Genomic DNA, 17,146 nt, shown 5'->3' on the forward strand with positions numbered 1-17,146 from the left:
CACCAGCCGCCAATCCGGGCCCCTGAGCAGCTCTAGAGACCCCCGCGTCTCCCTCCTTTCCGGGCCGGGCGCCCTCCCCAAACAAGGCCCCAGCCTAGCCCCGCCCCTTCCCTTTAAACCTCCCGCGCCCGCCCGCCAACCGCGGCGCTGCTTGTTGGCACTCGCACATTCCACGTGCTGGGCCCGAGACAGGCCCTGAGCAGTTCCAGTCCCTCCCGTCGCCTCTTGGGTAGCTAGGAAGTCGGCACGGCCGCTTGCCTGCTCTCCTCCCCTGCCCTCTGCCCTGACGTTAGCGCCTCTTCTCTTCTCCGCGGCGAATCTGCGCGACCCGTCCCGCCGCTAACATAGTTTGGGCGGTTGTCAGGGAGAAACAAGATGGCGGCGGAGGAGGACACGGAGCTGCGGGACCTGCTGGTGCAGACGCTGGAGAGCAGTGGGGTACTCAATAAAATCAAGGTACTAGCAGGGGAGGAGTTTGACCCCTGGGGCGCGAGACACGTGCGTGTGTTGGGGGGGGAAGCGGGCGGAGCGGCCTGCCCTAACGGTACTAACGGCTACTCCGCCCGCCCCGCGCCATGAGGGGAAGGCGGGGCCGGGGACTCGGTTCGCTTCCTCCTGCGCCGCCCCTCCCCCAGCTGGGAGCTGCTAGGCCCAACGCTCCCCCGGGAGTCCGGGACGCGATCGCCGCACTTGTCTGGCCTACGGCGCCCGTGGGTTAGGCGGGAGCCGTGATGAGCCACTGCCCTGCGGGATCTTCCGCGCCCGGGGAGCGCCGCTGGCCTGGCCCCTGACCCACCCGCTCGGCCCCTGGCGCTGCGCTCGCTGCGTTGGGGGGCGAGTTTGCTCCCCACGCTCGCGCGGCAGCTTCAGGCCCAGGGCGCGCCTGGCAGAGCCCAAGCAAAGGAACCCGCTCCAAGCTGTTCGATGCTGCAAGCAGAGGCTGTGTAACGTCCCGGTTCAAATAGGGCCCCTCCTGAATGTCCGTGGGCCTGACCCGTGTAGCCTCATTGATGGATGCGTGTATTGATTACCGATTGATCTTTTCGATTGTATTGGTTAAAAAAGAATCGCTCTCCTGAGGGTTACAGCTGCAGGAATAGTATTAGTATTAAGAGATTTAGGTGCACCCAAGAAACACTGAGCAGATAAACAATCCCACAAATACTAAAATACAGTAGCAGATAAAAAGGGTTCTACTCTGTGACCAGCATCTCTCACATCTCCTAGAGGGAGTCCCTGGAGTGTCAGTCATCATTCTCCTCATCCTTATCATCAGCCAGGGTTGTCATCCTGGTGTGTCTCTATCCATTTCTTCCTTGTGCATACAGGCTGGCCAACCCCTTTTATTCACAGTCATGCTTGCATCCACTAAGAGTCATTCATGTACATAAAGGTTAGTGATTGTATACTATAAACTGTAAGCCTTTCTTTGTTGCTAACTCTTGGATTTCCTTTAAATGAGGTTATGTTGGCTTCTTCTTGGGTCACATAATTAATTTCTTTTAATTCTTTTGACATTCCCATTCTAAATAGACCTGTGAGGCTTCCCAGAATGCCAAAAGGATGAATTCCTTGTTTGTTTCTGGGTGCCTTTTATTCTTGGCTGCACCCATGTGTCTGAATTGAGCTGGAGCCTTGCAAATCCTGAGAACAGCCGTACTGTTTGGGTCTGACTCAAATATGTTTAAGGCTTGTGCATGCTAACAAGGGAGAGCCGTGTGTAACTGGGTTTCGGATTGGCCCCGTTGTAACTGAGTCCTTTGAATGGCTCATAGACTGGGCCTGTGTTTGCCAGGATATGAAGCTGTGGTTCTAGGGATTCCTGTCCAGACAAGCAGCTTAGACCAATACAAGGGATTTATTTGGGCAAATGTAAGGGGATTAGAAAAACCTGAAGTTGAAAAGTATATAATGACGCTATATAAAGTCACTAACTTTAAAGTATATAACTTTTTAAAGATCAGCTCGGTTTGGTCAGGTATGTGTGTCACGCTTTAAGCAAAACTGTGCAATTGAAACATTATTGTCCCCTGTAGTTTGAAATAAGTGTGCTATTTTTTGCTTCCTTTCTTAAATTTCATTCATAGATGAAAAGTGCTCACTGTATATAACGCCATATGTAAATACAGTTGATTATAGTATGGTTACTACTAGTAGTTGCTAGTTCAATTTAATTTCTTATGTAAAACCTTCCTGTGTGTGTCCTTGCATAAATCCTTCCGTTCTAATGTCCTGCAAACTGTAATTAGGCTTGGAAAGTTTTTTTTTATTTTTTATTTTTATCAATAAATGTTGGTAAACATTAATTTCACCAACATAAACAACAAAGAAATATTTTATCAATGTTTGAAATTAACAATTAGGTGAAGTAAGAAAAATGCTGCTTGAGAACTTCTTAGAGTTTTATTTTTAGGATGTTTACTTTGTTTTGACATGTGATGTTGACAGTTTGTGTTTTTAATGGTAATAAAGCTTTGTTTTTATATTTTGATGTTTACTGTCATTCTCTGATCACCCATAACTTCCTGCAACTGTGAAAATTAAATAGATAAAAACACTGAAAAATAAAGTTTAAAAGTACATGTTGGATTTATTGGTCAAACTCATTTGAAAAAATTGAACTCTGCCAAGTCTAGTTATAATACAGAAACTCGCAGTAACTGATAAGGTTAAATTTACCTGGCCTTGGTTGAGATAAAAGTAGTGAGAGACTCTTAGAAGTTTACATCCTACTCCTCACTTGGCCCCTGTGCCCTACAGAGACTTGTAAATGGTTCCTGTAGCTTCTGCTGCTAGCTCCTTTTTTTTTGCCAGTGGCTCCCACTGATGCCATGCTTCCCAGGGCTTTGGAGCGGTGCTCCGGCTCTGTTCCAGCTCCAGGCAAAACCCTGTGGCTCCGCTGCTCCAGGATCTGCTCCAAAGCCCTAATGCTTCCCTGAAATTGACAATTTTCATATCTTAAACACAGTATTTTAAATAGCCATGTAGTAGCAGCTGTCTGAATGAGGGTGAGGACAGACTTTTGATAGATAGTTGTGGTAATTTATGGGAGTTGTGCTACTTCTATTGATCTGACCGATTTTGATAGGCATTTACACTTCTTCAAGTTGATTTATAAAATGCATAAGGAATTTTTCTTACAGTACATTAAATGTAATAATACTCAAGCAAGCAATATGTTGAGTATTATGTACCTGTTAGTACTTCATTTTATTTTTTTAAATAAAAATATCTAAGTTAGGGAAAACAAGCTATGCTCTGATATTGCGTATTTATACCTCAAAATTAAACAGTCTACTTTCCAAGGATGGGTGAGCGTAAAAGCTAGAAAGTAAGGCATAGAAGGATGTGTGTTCAGTGTCATGTGGAGATCAGTAAGACATAAATGAGAGCAAACTATAAAAAGGGTATTCATGTGAGTCTGATGCAAATGAAGTAGAGAGAATGTGAACTTGTCATAAGAGACAAATGTGGAAAGACTCTAGTTAAAATAGAATATATTCAATAGAAGACGTATTATAAAGGCGACCAGTGATAAAACTGGGGAAAATATACGAGATCTATTTGCTTAGTTTTAGGCCTTCTACAGAAACTTGTGAAGGAACTTGTCCTGCAGGAGTTTGTATGTGGTTGTAATAATAATAAACGTAGTTTGCTTGGGTTTGGCTTTTCTTTATATTAATATCTTGTGCACGTTGGCATTTGTGTAAATTATTTAACTTGACAATGCAAAATGTCTGTTACTTTCTAAAACCATTAATGTTTTGAGTAATGCTGGGCATTTATTTTAGAAGTGTTATATTTTATTTACTAGTCTTTGAGCACAAGAGAATGAGTAAAGCCGTAATTTGTACACTGCCAGATACGTAAGCATGGATAAATGATATATTGGCCACTTGCAACTGATATGCATTTCTTCTTTTGCTGATACACACTTCTTAAACTGAAATTTATAATATTAATGTTCATAATCCATGACCATGAAACTAGTTAATATTCAAAAACTATCCAGGTGTGTGTTCCTTCCTGTTACTTCATGTATTCTTGTGACGTTTCTACAAAAGCTTGTTCTTCACATTCATACTCTTATTACTTGTTTCCACTAAAACTGACAACGTGATGTGTGCTGTACAAACACAAAAGAAGATTTGGTTCCGAAGAGCTTGTGCTTTTTCTTTTCTTTTCATTCAGGGAGACAGTCTTCATATGACAAAGGAAGGCCTCTACTCTTTCCCTTCCCCCTCCCCCATATCCTGCTTTACAACCACTGTTTTCTGGCTGGATATGATTTGTTCAAAATAATTGTATGCCCCTTCAGTTGGGTGAAATGTCGCTAATGACATGGGGTTTGCAGCACTCACAGCACCTCTTGGTCATAGCAATAGGAGAGCAAGACTCCTTTCACAGCATAAAGCTAACGGCAGCCTTGATAAGTCAGTTTTATAAGTTCAGCTTAAAAACTGTTTCTGTTGGGCAGTTATCAGGTTTGCCACAACAGAGGGTTAAAAAAAGAATAAGATTATATTAATTAAGATGTTATAAAGTTGATTCTTTATTTTAAAGAACTTATTAGTTTCCACAGCTCCTTCTGTCACCGTTCATGACAACTGCACCTGTATTCCCCTCCGTGGTCCATGAAGAGCATGCACTCGAGGACCCAGGCTCATCAGTCATGACCTCTCTTGGGTAGAGACCTGTGCGTCTCTCCCTCTTGACCAGGGTGTTTCCAGGGCTGCATGGTTTCCTGCCATAGTTTCCTGTGGTATCACTAGCAAGCCAGACTGCCCAAACAGGCCAGCGTCTGCACTTGTATTTCTCTTTGAAGGCTATAAATAGCTGTGATTGCTAGTAGTCACAAGTTACCACACAACTCTTTCTAAGAAGCACACTTATTCTTAAAGCAGAAGCATTACAGAGAAAATATATTAAAAACAATCTACACCCATGCTACCAAGCTTATCAAAAAGAACTCTGGTAGGAGTCAGTCCTTCGAACTCAACCAAGGGTGTTTTCTGTGGTTATAGTTTAGTAATAGCTTGAGCTAGCACACCCATGAATAAGTTGATCTTTTCTTTATACAGTTTGAACTTTTGATTTTGAGACTCTGGGAACAGGTAATCAGCAGATGGTGGTTGTCTCCTCAGGGAGTAGTTTGCATAACTGGAGGTGGGGAATTTGCATTCACTTCCACCTAGAGATTTCCCCAGGCAAACCATTTGACAATGTTTGTCCCAGAAGTCCATTCTTGTCTGGCACATTGTTCAGTGTAGTCCTTTAAAGTTCATAACACTTCACAAGGTTCACATCCTGTCTCCCCTCTAGGAGAGTGGTTATGTACAGTCCTGGCCCAGACAATTTAAAACAGTGGTCCTCAAATGTACTTAAACTTAGTAAACTCTCCCAAGGATATTGCAGAAAAGATCATATCTGTTATACCATCCATTTATTATAAAGCACATTTTATAAAGTCTATTAATTACTAATTTCCTGTCATACTCAGCACATTTTGTACTATTTAGTCTCACAGGGTGTAATCTCCAGCATTCCCATCCCTCTTACACGTATTGTTACAGAAGCAGCTTCATTTCAGGAGGACAGCTTGTTCATTAAACTAGAATGACTGTCTAGGTACCATTATAAATAATGTTAACTATACTTTTAGCATTTTTAGCTTCTTTGAAGTAAATGAGTATTTTTAAGAAATAGTTGTTCAGATTTTAAATTTAAAACTTGTGCTTGAGCTGATTTCAAGTGTTACCTACTCTACAAATAAAAAAAGGATCTCCTACTTTGTTAATGACATGAGAGCCAGATCTGCATGTGGCACATGAACAAAATCACTATGATAGGATCTTAGCAGGAATAGTTATTTTCATTGATGTAATGTGGTTTTCTAGTAGGACTGGGGGGATCATTTTGTGGCTCAGACGGAGATGTCACCAGAGGCTAGGGTGACCAGATCGCAAGAGTGAAATATCAGGACACATTGGGCGAGCAGGGTGGGGGAAATGATGACGATAGACACAGGTGCACAGCCCCGACCAGAGCCATGAGAGGGGCACACAGCCCTAGGAAGCTGCAAGAAGAGTTGTATGGCCCCTGCTTCAGCCCGCACCACAAGCCACAGAGTAAGGACTCATGGCCTCAGCTTCAGCCCCCAGTAGAAGCCACGAGGCCAGAGGCACAGGACTCTGGCTCCAGCCCCCAGCTGAAGCTTCAGGACAGGGGCACAGGATCCTGGTTGCAAAGTCGGATCCAGTGGCAGGGGAGCGAAGGTTCCCAGTTCTAGTGCTGGCTCCAGCCACAGTCACAGAGGGGAGACCCCCAGTCCTGCCTTCAGCCACTGACAGCTGAAGCAACCTACGTCACAGAGGTCTGGAATCAGTGAGTCTAAATTATAGACTTAGTCATAATACATATTTAAACATACAGATTTATTTGTACACTAAACAAACAGGGGTAAAGGGCTGGGTTTTTTATTCAGTCAATAAATCAACTTCCCAATTTACATACCTCTCAGATATTCCAGAAGTCTACTATTTCTTGGATAACTTTTCCATAGTCATGACTTGCTTCTGGGCAATCACAAAGCTGTAGAAGTCCTTGCAACTCATCTGGAAATTCATTTTGACAAGGGTTTCAGTCCGCACCAAGACTGTGCTGCTTTGATTCTGGACATCAGTCCATGCACCTTTCATGACTGAAAATACACGCTCTGAGTATGCATTGCTTATGGGTATACTGAGCACATATGACACCAGCTTTGCCACGTTCAGGAGTTCAGTGCTACTGTCTTTGTTTCTCAGCACTTGAGACCAGAGTTCCCCACCTAAATAGTTTCCAGGTTCCAACTTGGAGTTGATGTCTTTGATGATAGAGCTGATCAAGGTCCACTGTTTTCTGAAGGTATACAGCTGTCACGGCCGCAGACAGATCCTAGTATTCGAATACCTTATTAACTTTGATGATCAAGCACTGGGTATTGAACAAGTAGCCAGTTGTTGAAAAATCAAACCATTTCTTCAAATATAGGATCGACACATCGTAAAATTTCATGAAATCTTTCTGGAGACATGTAGCAGTGACAGGCAGCATGTCAGTTAATGCATTTTCAACTTTGGAGCCAAAGAATTTGTCATTTTTCCATTGCTGAAGTTTAGTTCTCAGAGTATGCATTATGACATATACTTCACATGCTGTGATACTCTCATTTTCCAAACAGAGCACAGTATCATTGAAGATTTTCAGGACATTCTGGAGGAAAAATAGATGAACCTCAACTTTGCTAGGTCTCTCACCTTGTTCACCGTTTTTGCTGTCCGAGAACAGCATCTATAGAAATTTTGGGCACTTCTCACTGCCCAGAGAAACAAAGTAGCACTTAATAGCCTGCCACACGTTTACAAGCCTGTTTACAGCTGGAAAAAGACTCAACCAGCACGTTGGAACATGGCACAGTAAAGTGGCATACTCTATAGCCACAAAGTCAAACATATCCTTCAGTACTGCTACTCTTAGCAGAACTGCTGAAATAATTGAACATCTTAGTCACCAGAATCTCAGTGTCAATTTGTAGGGTATTGCTAGCATGTTTCATGGCGTTGTGCACAACATAGAGAGGGCAGTTTGCTAGCAAGATATTTTCATTTTGTTTTTTTAAATTCTGGTACACTGATTGTCGCTTTCCGTAATTCACATTTGCATTATCAGCACAGTAGGAAGACACTTTGTTTAGGTCTAGTTTCTGTGTCACAAGTTTTTCAAGTAAAGTGTTGCTTATTGCCTCTGCAGTCTCTTCACTTTCCTCATAGAAGTCTAACAGTTTATCTTGGACCTCATGTTCAGGAGTCCAGGTGTCAGTGATAAGGGGAAGGTTTTCACATTGCCACAGATGCATCTAGCAAGGGCAATGAGAAATAGGGACCATCTGGCTTGCTGAGGTCTTTTAAAAATTCTGTGGAGAACGGTGACAGCACATTTTTGATCAATGCCTCTGCTTTAGTCCGGCCATAGCTGATGTGCTTTGCAATCGTTGAATCTGGATACAGGGTAGGCGCCAGTTTAAGTTCACAGTCACGCAAGCGATAGGAGTGTTGATGGGCTACTGTGCAGTAAACTTGAGTTAGCTCAGTAGTGATAACCTTGTTGAAGGATTCATTTGGCTTGCTGAAAAAATGTGAGACCAAGGTACTGCTCTTCTGAGTCTGGGTGTTCTGTCCATGATTTTTTGATTCGGCGTGATGCTTAACATCAGACTCACCACCATGGCAAATGCTAAATTCTTTCCTGCATGCTTTACAAAAGGCTTTTGAATCGCACTCCTAGGATTTCCAAATCCAGGTGTAAGTGGCTTCTCATTCTGTCCTGTATCTGCACTGTCTTTTTTTTTTTGTGTGTTTTTGGTAGTTGGCTTCTCCCTTGCCATTGCCATTTCAGTTGGGTTTTCAGCTGAAGATTGTTAGCTTAGCTAGCCACTGCAAAGAACTACCACTTATGTGTTATTACATGCCCACTGTAGTTTGTCCTACGGTATACACTGTGGTTCAGAACTGTAAACTACATATCCCTACCATAAATTTGCATTACACCAGAAAACAACCTGAAAAACCAAAATTGCCAGTGGATAACCAGTCACAGTCGGGTTTAATGGGACATTCCCAATCAACTAATTTTCTATTTCACTACCAAATGTTACATTTTACCTGACTCTCTCGACAAATGGTGACCCGATTGTACGTCAAGCAGATGTACACTGCCAAGTGCAATCCCTGCTTGCTAATATGGGTAAGTGAACTGGGCAGCAGGTTAGCAGTGCTTGCTCCCAGCCTGCTCTGTAGAATCAGCATGTGCAGAGAGAGGCAGGTGCCTCCTTTCCTTGACTCTGCCATGAGCAAGGTGGACCGGTCTGCACACACTCTGCTGGGTAGAAAGATGCAGCCTCTGACACTTACCTCAGGGACCTGCCGGCCGCTTCCTGGGAGCCACCTCAAATAAGCACTGCTGGGACCCACCACTGCATTCATTTGAGGCGGTGAGCAGCAGGAGGGGCGGGACTGACCTGGGGCATGTATGGCATGGCCAGAGGCACGCTGGTCTGCCTGTGTCATAAGGTATAATTCCCAAATCTGAACCTTAGCGTCCAAAATTCTGGTACCTGCATGAATTCCTCTAAGCTTAATTACCAGCTTAGATCCTGTAGCGCTGCCACCAACCAGGAATTCCAGTGCCTGGTACAGTCTGGTCCCCCCAAAACCTTCTCTGGGGACCCCAAGACTCAGATGCCTTGAGTCTCACAACAAAGGGAAATAACCCACTTCCCTTCCCCCCCTTTACCTCCTCCCAGGCTTCCCCTCCCTGGGTTACCCTGGAAGATTACTGTACTTAAACTCCTTGAATTACAAAACAGAGAGGACAATTTACCTTCCCCCCTCCTTCTTTTTCCCCCTCCCAGACTCTCCCTGAGAGAGACAGTAATCCTGGCACAGAAATTCCTATCCCCTTGAGCCTTAACTAGAAGAAAAATCAAACAGGTCTTAAAAAGGAAGCTTTTAATAAAAAGAAAGAAAAGACATAAAAATTGTCTCTGTAATCAAGATGAAAATATTACAGGGTCTGTTGGCTTATAAAAAAATAAACAAACAGCCTTATTCAGAAAAAATACAATTTAAACATTTTCAGCAAACTACACACTTGCAAATACAGAAAAACAATGTGAAAGCCTATATCGTCTTCCTACCTGTACTTACAAATTGGAAATAGAAGATTAGAGAGCCTGGAGATAGTGTGATCACCCTCAGAGCCTAGAGAGCACACAGACACAGAACAAAGGACCCACACCCAAAACTTCCCTCCCTTGAGATTTGAAAGTATCTTGTTTCCTGATTGGTCCTCTGGTCAGGTGTTGTGTTTTACCCCTTTCCAGGTGAAAGAGACATTAACCCTTAGCTATCTGTTTATGACAGCCTGGACCTGTTCTACCAGCATGCCCCTTTCTGTTGGGGGTGGGCCCGTGCTGCACCACACAGCTCCCCTGCCCAGTGCCCCCTGGATCCATTGTGCCTTGCACTCCCTGAACCCACTATGCCTAGAGCTCCCCAACAACAAATGCACAGTGTTGTGCACACCGCCCCGCCCACAGTCCCACCACAGCTGCCCAGCACCTCACACAGAACCTCCCCCAACTTGCTAGTTTCCCAATACACACATTTTCCCTCCCAATGCCCTTCTCCACAGCCCTACCACCACAGCTACACAATGGCCCCCACTCACACAGCCTACCCAGTGTCCCATTAAACCCGACACACACAGATCTCCCTCACTTCCCAACACCCCCTCCAACAGGCCCACAGTGCCTAGCACCCCAAAACACAGAAACCTCCCCCACTGTCCAGTGGCCTCCACACCCTCACAGCCCAGCACCCCCCACACACACCTCCCAGACATTCACCATCACATCCTACCCCCTTCCCTGGCCGCACTCACGAGCCCTGCTGGGAGGCCTCTAGCTCCTAGGCTGAGAGTGGCTAGGGGAGTCTCCAGATTCTCCACGTGCTGCACCTGCCAGAAGCACAAGCTTTGTGGTTGGTGGCTCCCATTGGCTGCCAGAGTCACGGAGTGGGGCTTACAGGCACTGGCAGCATGCAGAGCTGCCTCCCCCTCCCCCCACCCCCAACCAAGAGTTAGAGGGACTTGCCAGGGGCTGAGATGGGCAGTCCCAATGGTGCTTACCTGGAGCGGCTCCCAGGAAGCATCCGGCAGGCAGGTCCCTCTGGGTCGTAGGGTCACAGGTCGGGGCGGAGAGACTCTCTGTCCACTGCTGGCGCCTGCAAGTCCTGCTTCTGCAGCACGTGATAGAGACCTCCTTGCTTCCTCTGTGCCTGGGGCTGCACTGCAGGCTCCTGCCAGCGGGCAGGTGCCGGGAGCTGCCCCAGGAAGAAGAGGTGAGCAGCACCGGCGGCAGCGTGTGGTGCTTCTTCACCAGACTGTCCCGATATTGGGACAAAGTGTGTCCCAACTGATGTAAAGGTTGGGATACGGGACAAGTCTCCTAAAATTGGGACTGTCCCGACAATATTGGGTGTCTGGTCACCCTACCAGAGTCCCTCTTCTTTTAGAGATGTTTGGAAGGAGTACCAAGGTGTCTAGAGAGAATTACTCATCCTGTATCTTGGAGAACCACTGAGTCCGCCTCTTAATCTGCCTAAGGAGCAGAGACTGGTAGCCCTTGATCCACTAGTTCCTGTCTTCCATTAATAAACAATTAAAGAGAATACTTCAAGTGTTCAATCTGATTAGGGAATGCTTTGTTTAACCTGCTGTAAGTGCATTTGGCTTCTATGGCATTAGAAGAGTGAGAGAAATCTGTTTGAAACCAACAAGGAAGTTAGGTAACTTGTAAAGAAACAAAATGAGGTAAACTTTAAATGTTAGGTGCTGGTGGGGAAGTTAACTATACTCTTTAAATTTGTAAGAATACTGTAATTACTTAGTTGATTTCTTAGGGTATGGCTACACTCACACTTTACAGCACTTTGAAATTCCAAGTGTAGCCATACCCTTAAAAAAAAAAAAAAAAAAAAGGAGGTTGTAAAAAAGTTGACTGATTCACAAGGGCTGTTACCCAACGTTCCCAGAAAAAATCAAGCACTTCATGGACTTTTACTGTCAAATGCAATTGTAAACATTGAACATTCTCACTGAAGGGAAATCTTTGCTGGGAATATTGTGTCTGGAGAAGCCTTGTACTAGAAAACTTTTATTATAGTAACTGCTGTGCCTGAAATATTGTCATTTCAACTTCTGTGAGGGGCAAAAACCCCAGTAATGTTCTGTCTTCTTAACCTGTGTTCAGAAAACATATATTGAGTCACACGCACACGCACACACACCCTGCGCTGAGCACTGCAAATTTCACCGCTGTAAAGTGCCAGTGTAAATGGTGCTCCAGTAGTGGGAGCTACTTCCTTCATGGAGGTGGTTGGTTGTTTCATGTTTGAACACTGGGAGAGAGCTATGCTGCGACTATACAAGCCACATTAAAGCACTCCCATGGCAGCGCTTAAACGTTGCTAATGAAGATGTGCCCTTAGTGACAACCATACAACACAATTCTCATAACTTCATATGCATTCATTATATACATATATGGAGAAAGAAATGACGTTCAGCAGGTCATAACTTTTCCCCTGATACCTTACAAGGCATGCTTTATGTGTAATATAATTATATTCCTCATCTGTACATGGGGAGTTACAGGGTGCTTCCCCAAGGTACAGAATGTCACACCAAGTACGCTATATCCACTGTATCATACTTGTCCACATGTTCCTTGATCTCCTCAAAGAATTGTAATAGATTGGTGAGGTATAATTTCCCTTTACAAAAGCCAGGTTAATTTTTCCCCAACAAATTATTTTCATCTACATGTTTGATAGTTCTGTTCTTTACTATGGTTTCAACCAATTTGCCTGGTACTGAAATTATCTTTACTAATCTATGATTGCCTCTGGAACCCTAGCTGTATGGAAAGCCTTTGGGTCCAAGTTTCCATGCAGCTTACAGGCAGTTCTCTTTTGTGATGGTACCTTTTAATTTCCATCTAACTAGTTCACTCATTTTGTATAGGTTCCCTTTCTGAAGTTAAATGCTAGTATGATGTGCTTCTTTGGTATTTCTCCCCACCGCTAGTCCCACAAGGATGTTAAATTTAATTATGATATAGCTGATATTACTGAGTGATTCAGCTATATTCACCTCTTGGATCAGATACTGTGTTCCACTTAGGACTAAATCAAGAATTTCCTCTCCCCTTCGGGGTTCCAGGACCAGCTGCTCCGAGAAGGAGTCACTTACAGTATCTAGAAACTTTTATCTCTTCATCCCGCCCTGAAGTGCAATGTACTCAGTCAAGATGGGGATAGTTGAAATCCCACATTATTATTTAGTTTTCTATTTTTATAGCCTTTCTAATCTGCCAAAGCATTTCACAGTCACCATCACCATCCTGGTCATGTGGTCAGTAGCATATTCCTACTGTTATATTCTTATTATTCAAGCATTGAATTTCTAGCCATAGAGATTCTGTGGTATAGTTTGATTTATTTAAGATTTTGACTATATTTGACTCTGCTTTCTTTCACTTGACCTACTCTGTCATTCCTATATATTTTGTATCCTTACCATGTCCAATTGATTATCCTCATTCCTCTAACTTTCTGTGATGCCTGTTAGAGCAATATCCTCATTTAATATCAGGCACTCAAGTTCACCTATTTTAGTATTTAGACTTCTGCCATTTGTATGCAAACACTTATTAAGTTTGTCACTTTTTAGGTGTCTGCCATGATCTGATGTAATTGAATGGGACTCTTTCATTTGACTGTTTCTCTTTGATTCTTGTCTGTGCTTTATCAATTTTTAGCCTGTCCTCCTTACTAGAATATAGACTTCCCATTAATAGATGCTCCCCTAAGGAATGTCTCTGTCTGAACTGTATGCTCCTCCACAGCTATTTGCTTTCCCCCAGCCCTTATTTTAAAAACTCTACAACCTTTTTAATTTTATATGCCTGCGGTCTTGTTCTGTTTTGGTTTAAGTGGAACCATCTTTCCTGTATAGGCTCCTGCTTTCCCAAAGGGTCCCCCAGTTTGTAATAAACCTAAACCCTCCTCCATACACTATTGTCTCATCCATGCACTCAGACCTTGCGTTTCTGACTAACTGGCCCTGCGCATGGAACTGGAAGCATTTCAGAAAATGCTGTCATGCAGGTCCTGGACCTCAGTCTCTTACCTACCAGCCTACATTCAGCCTCTATGACCTCTCTCCTACCTTTCCCTATGTCATTGGTACCTACATGTACTATGACCACCAGCTCCTCCCAGCACTGCACATATCTGCCTAGATAACTTGAGAGATTTGCAGCCTTTGCAGCTAGCAGGTAGTTCACCATCTAAATGGATGAAGGTTCATTAAAGGTATGATTTATTTTTTATTTTTTTTCAACAAATACAAGGATAGAACAAAATGCTGTACCTTGGAATATTCCATGAGGGATGTAGGGAGACTCAGACATAAGGAAGTATTTATGCAAGACTTAAATTTGAATGTTCAAGAAGAAAAATCGAATGAATGAATGAAAATGAATCCAAAAAAATAAAGCTATACTCGTTTTACAGAGATCGTTTTATACCTTGAATACTGCTCAGATTCATGAGTTTAGATTCTGTTGCCTGTCTCCTGACCAGACACTGCAGAAATATCTATATCTTGCTATTAACATTTTCTTAATCTTTGAGTATATTGTTTGTGTACATTTCCTTGTCATAGAAATGTATATTAAATGTGGACATTTCAAAGACACATAAAGGACTTAAATGTCCAACTTGTATTCAAAATTAATAATAATTAGGTGCCCAGTCCCCCCTAGGCAGTGTGGTGTTAAAAAAAATAATTAAAAAAAAAAAATAAAAAACCCCCCCACCCTGACAGTAGAAATGACCTAGTAGGCCATGTACAGTGGAACGTCAGAGTTACGAACAACAGCATTTTTCTTCTGCATAGTAAAGTTTCAAAGCTGTATTAAGTCAATGTTCAGCTGTAAACTTTTGAAAGAACAACCATAATATTTTGTTTAGCGTTACAAACCTTTTAGAGTTACAAACAACCTCCATTCCCAAGGTGCTCATAACTCTGCGGTTCTGCTGTAGTTCACGTTCCTATTGTTTCTTCCCTTTGTTTTTTTTAGATTGTGAAAACTCTTCTTTCCCAGCCCGAAACCACGTTTAATATAATGATGACATTTAGGTGTATTAAATTCAATACAAGTACCTCTGGAAGAAGCTGGGGTCAGTTTAAACAAATACCTGGCAGGCTACTTGTTGCTTCTTATGTTCGAATTGTGGGGAGAAAATAGTGACTGCAAAAATACGATTTCTTTTTTAATTTGGTAGGCAGAACTACGAGCAGCTGTATTTTTGGCACTTGAAGAGCAAGAAAAAGTAGAGGTAAGGAGATAAAATAATGTAATTTCTACGTCAGCTTTCAGTAAACTCTTAATGCAATAAAAAGTACAAAAATACAAATAAAAAGTTCATTTTTTGTCACTTTGCCAAAAGTATGTTGATAACCTTAAATTCTTACTGATTTCAGTGGTAACAGGATCAGGCTTTAAATATGGCAACAGAAATATCAAGATTTTACTCAAAATTTTCTAGTTTTTTAGATGTTTGGGTTACAACAGTGAGACGAAGTGTTGGAGTTTATTCACTGAAAAATATAAAAAACTGTCTTTTCTGTTTTTTCCTTTTTTATAAGATCTGGTTAGATTAATAACATCTCATTCACAATCGGTTAGCTCTCTTGGGTAAACATTGATCTTGGCTAGTTTTCAAATAGCATGTTGTCCAGAATGACTCTAAAGAGGATAGGAAAGAGACAAGGTGGATGAGGTAATATGTTTTATTGGACCAACATTTGTTGCTGGAAGAGAGAAGCTTTTGAGCTTCACAGGTCCCTGCAGAAGAGCTCTTGTCTCTTCCACCAGCGGAAGTTAGTCCAATAAAAGACACTAGCGCACCCACCTTCTCTCTGTCATATCCTGGGACCAACACAACTTCAACAACACTACAAACATCTAAAAAAATACACCAGTCCGTCAAGTATGTTCAGAAATTCTTTTAAAATGCTTCTTATTGACCTGAGCAATGTCATATCCGATCATAAGACTTCTGAAATGTAAAAGATGGAAATACTTTCAAAAAGCACGTGATGAAAAATTAATTAATGCATGCAGTTGCCAAGAGTACTTCTGCATTTTTAAAAAAACATTTTAAAGGAACTTTATCAGTTTACTCATGTATAAACTTACATTTAAAATTAGAGCCTCTGAATTAAAATATAAAGTTTAAGAACATATTTCTCATTTGCAAATTTCTGTGCTTTTTGTTCTTTTGGTGACTCTGCAGCAACAGTTAACACAGACAAAGGCTGTCCCTGGAGATGTACAGACATCATTATTAGACTGATTCATGAACAGTGATATTTTGGTATGCTGGTGATCTTGGTTTAAAATTTGGCATTATCTAAATAGTATAGTGATTTTTTTCAAACCAAAAACTGCATGTTAATTTCTCCTTGATTTTAAAATGTAGGTTAAATAGAACAGATCTAGTAGGGGAAATTAGCACTTAGACGCTTGCCGGAAGGTATTGCAAAAAATAGAAAATAAAATTGTTTAGTAATCCCATGTTAACTAATAGTTTAGTCCATATTTTCTTGAAGAATCTGCAAATTCTATTTTAAAAAACAGAGCAAGTTCAAAATAGTAGGGCTGTCAAGCAATTCAAAACAACCTAATTGCGCGATTAATCATACTGTTAAACAACAATAGATGTTTGTATGCCCCTTCATGATATCTGGCATGTATGCTGGTTACAAAAGTCCCATGCAAATGCCTGATCTCACTTTCTGTTGACATTGTAAATAAAGAAGAGGGCAGAATTATCTCCTGTAAAGGTAAACAAACTTGTTTGTCTGAGCGATTGGCTGAGTGCACTTGTGGGCTCTAAAGTTTTACATTGTGTTATTTTTTTGTACATAATTCTATGTTCGTAAGTTCAACTTTCATGATAAAGAGATTGTGCTACAATACTTTTAGGAGGTGAATTGATACATATTGTTTCTTTTGTATATCATTTTTACAGTGCAAATATTTAATAAAAATAATATAAAGTGATCAGTGTACACTTTGTATTCTGTGTTGTAATTGAAATCAATATATTTGAAAATGTAGGAAAAAATTCAAAAATATTTAGTTTCAATTGGATTCTATTGTTTAACAGTGCGATTAAAGCTGATTAGTCACAATTAATTTTATTTGCATTAATGGGGTGAGTTAACTGCGATTAAGTGACAGCCCTACAGAATAAAATTGGCAAACTTCTATTTTTCAGTAGTTGTTTTGCTCAGCTGTTAAACTTGTAACTTTTTTTTCACTGTATGGGAAAAACATAAAAATTCATAACCTGCTGAACTGTTCCTACCTTATAATAATGTTTCTATAGCCAAACTATAATCCCCTGGGGGTTTGTAACAGAAATATTAAGACAGCCTTAATTATGGCCATCTAAATTTACTAATTACTACT

General features: G+C 41.9%; 1 protein-coding gene across 6 annotated transcripts in view; it reads left to right on the plus strand.

Annotated features, from left to right (window-relative positions):
* The first annotated feature begins 207 nt into the window (after positions 1-207).
* CEP43 (centrosomal protein 43) overlaps positions 208-17,146 on the plus strand; it is a 69,635-nt gene continuing 52,696 nt past the window's right edge. The window contains exons 1-2 of one of the 6 annotated variants that reach the window (XM_032781462.2): positions 208-456; positions 14,952-15,005. In XM_032781462.2, the coding sequence (XP_032637353.1) occupies positions 376-456; positions 14,952-15,005 (135 nt within the window). In that variant the 5' untranslated portion in view covers positions 208-375. The remainder of the gene's footprint in view (positions 457-14,951; positions 15,006-17,146) is intronic. The other 5 variants (XM_032781429.2, XM_032781454.2, XM_032781446.2 and 2 more) reach the window with 5 other exon arrangements.

The sequence above is a fragment of the Chelonoidis abingdonii genome, chromosome 3 (assembly GCF_003597395.2).
Source record: "Chelonoidis abingdonii isolate Lonesome George chromosome 3, CheloAbing_2.0, whole genome shotgun sequence".
Classification (NCBI taxonomy): domain Eukaryota; kingdom Metazoa; phylum Chordata; order Testudines; family Testudinidae; genus Chelonoidis; species Chelonoidis abingdonii.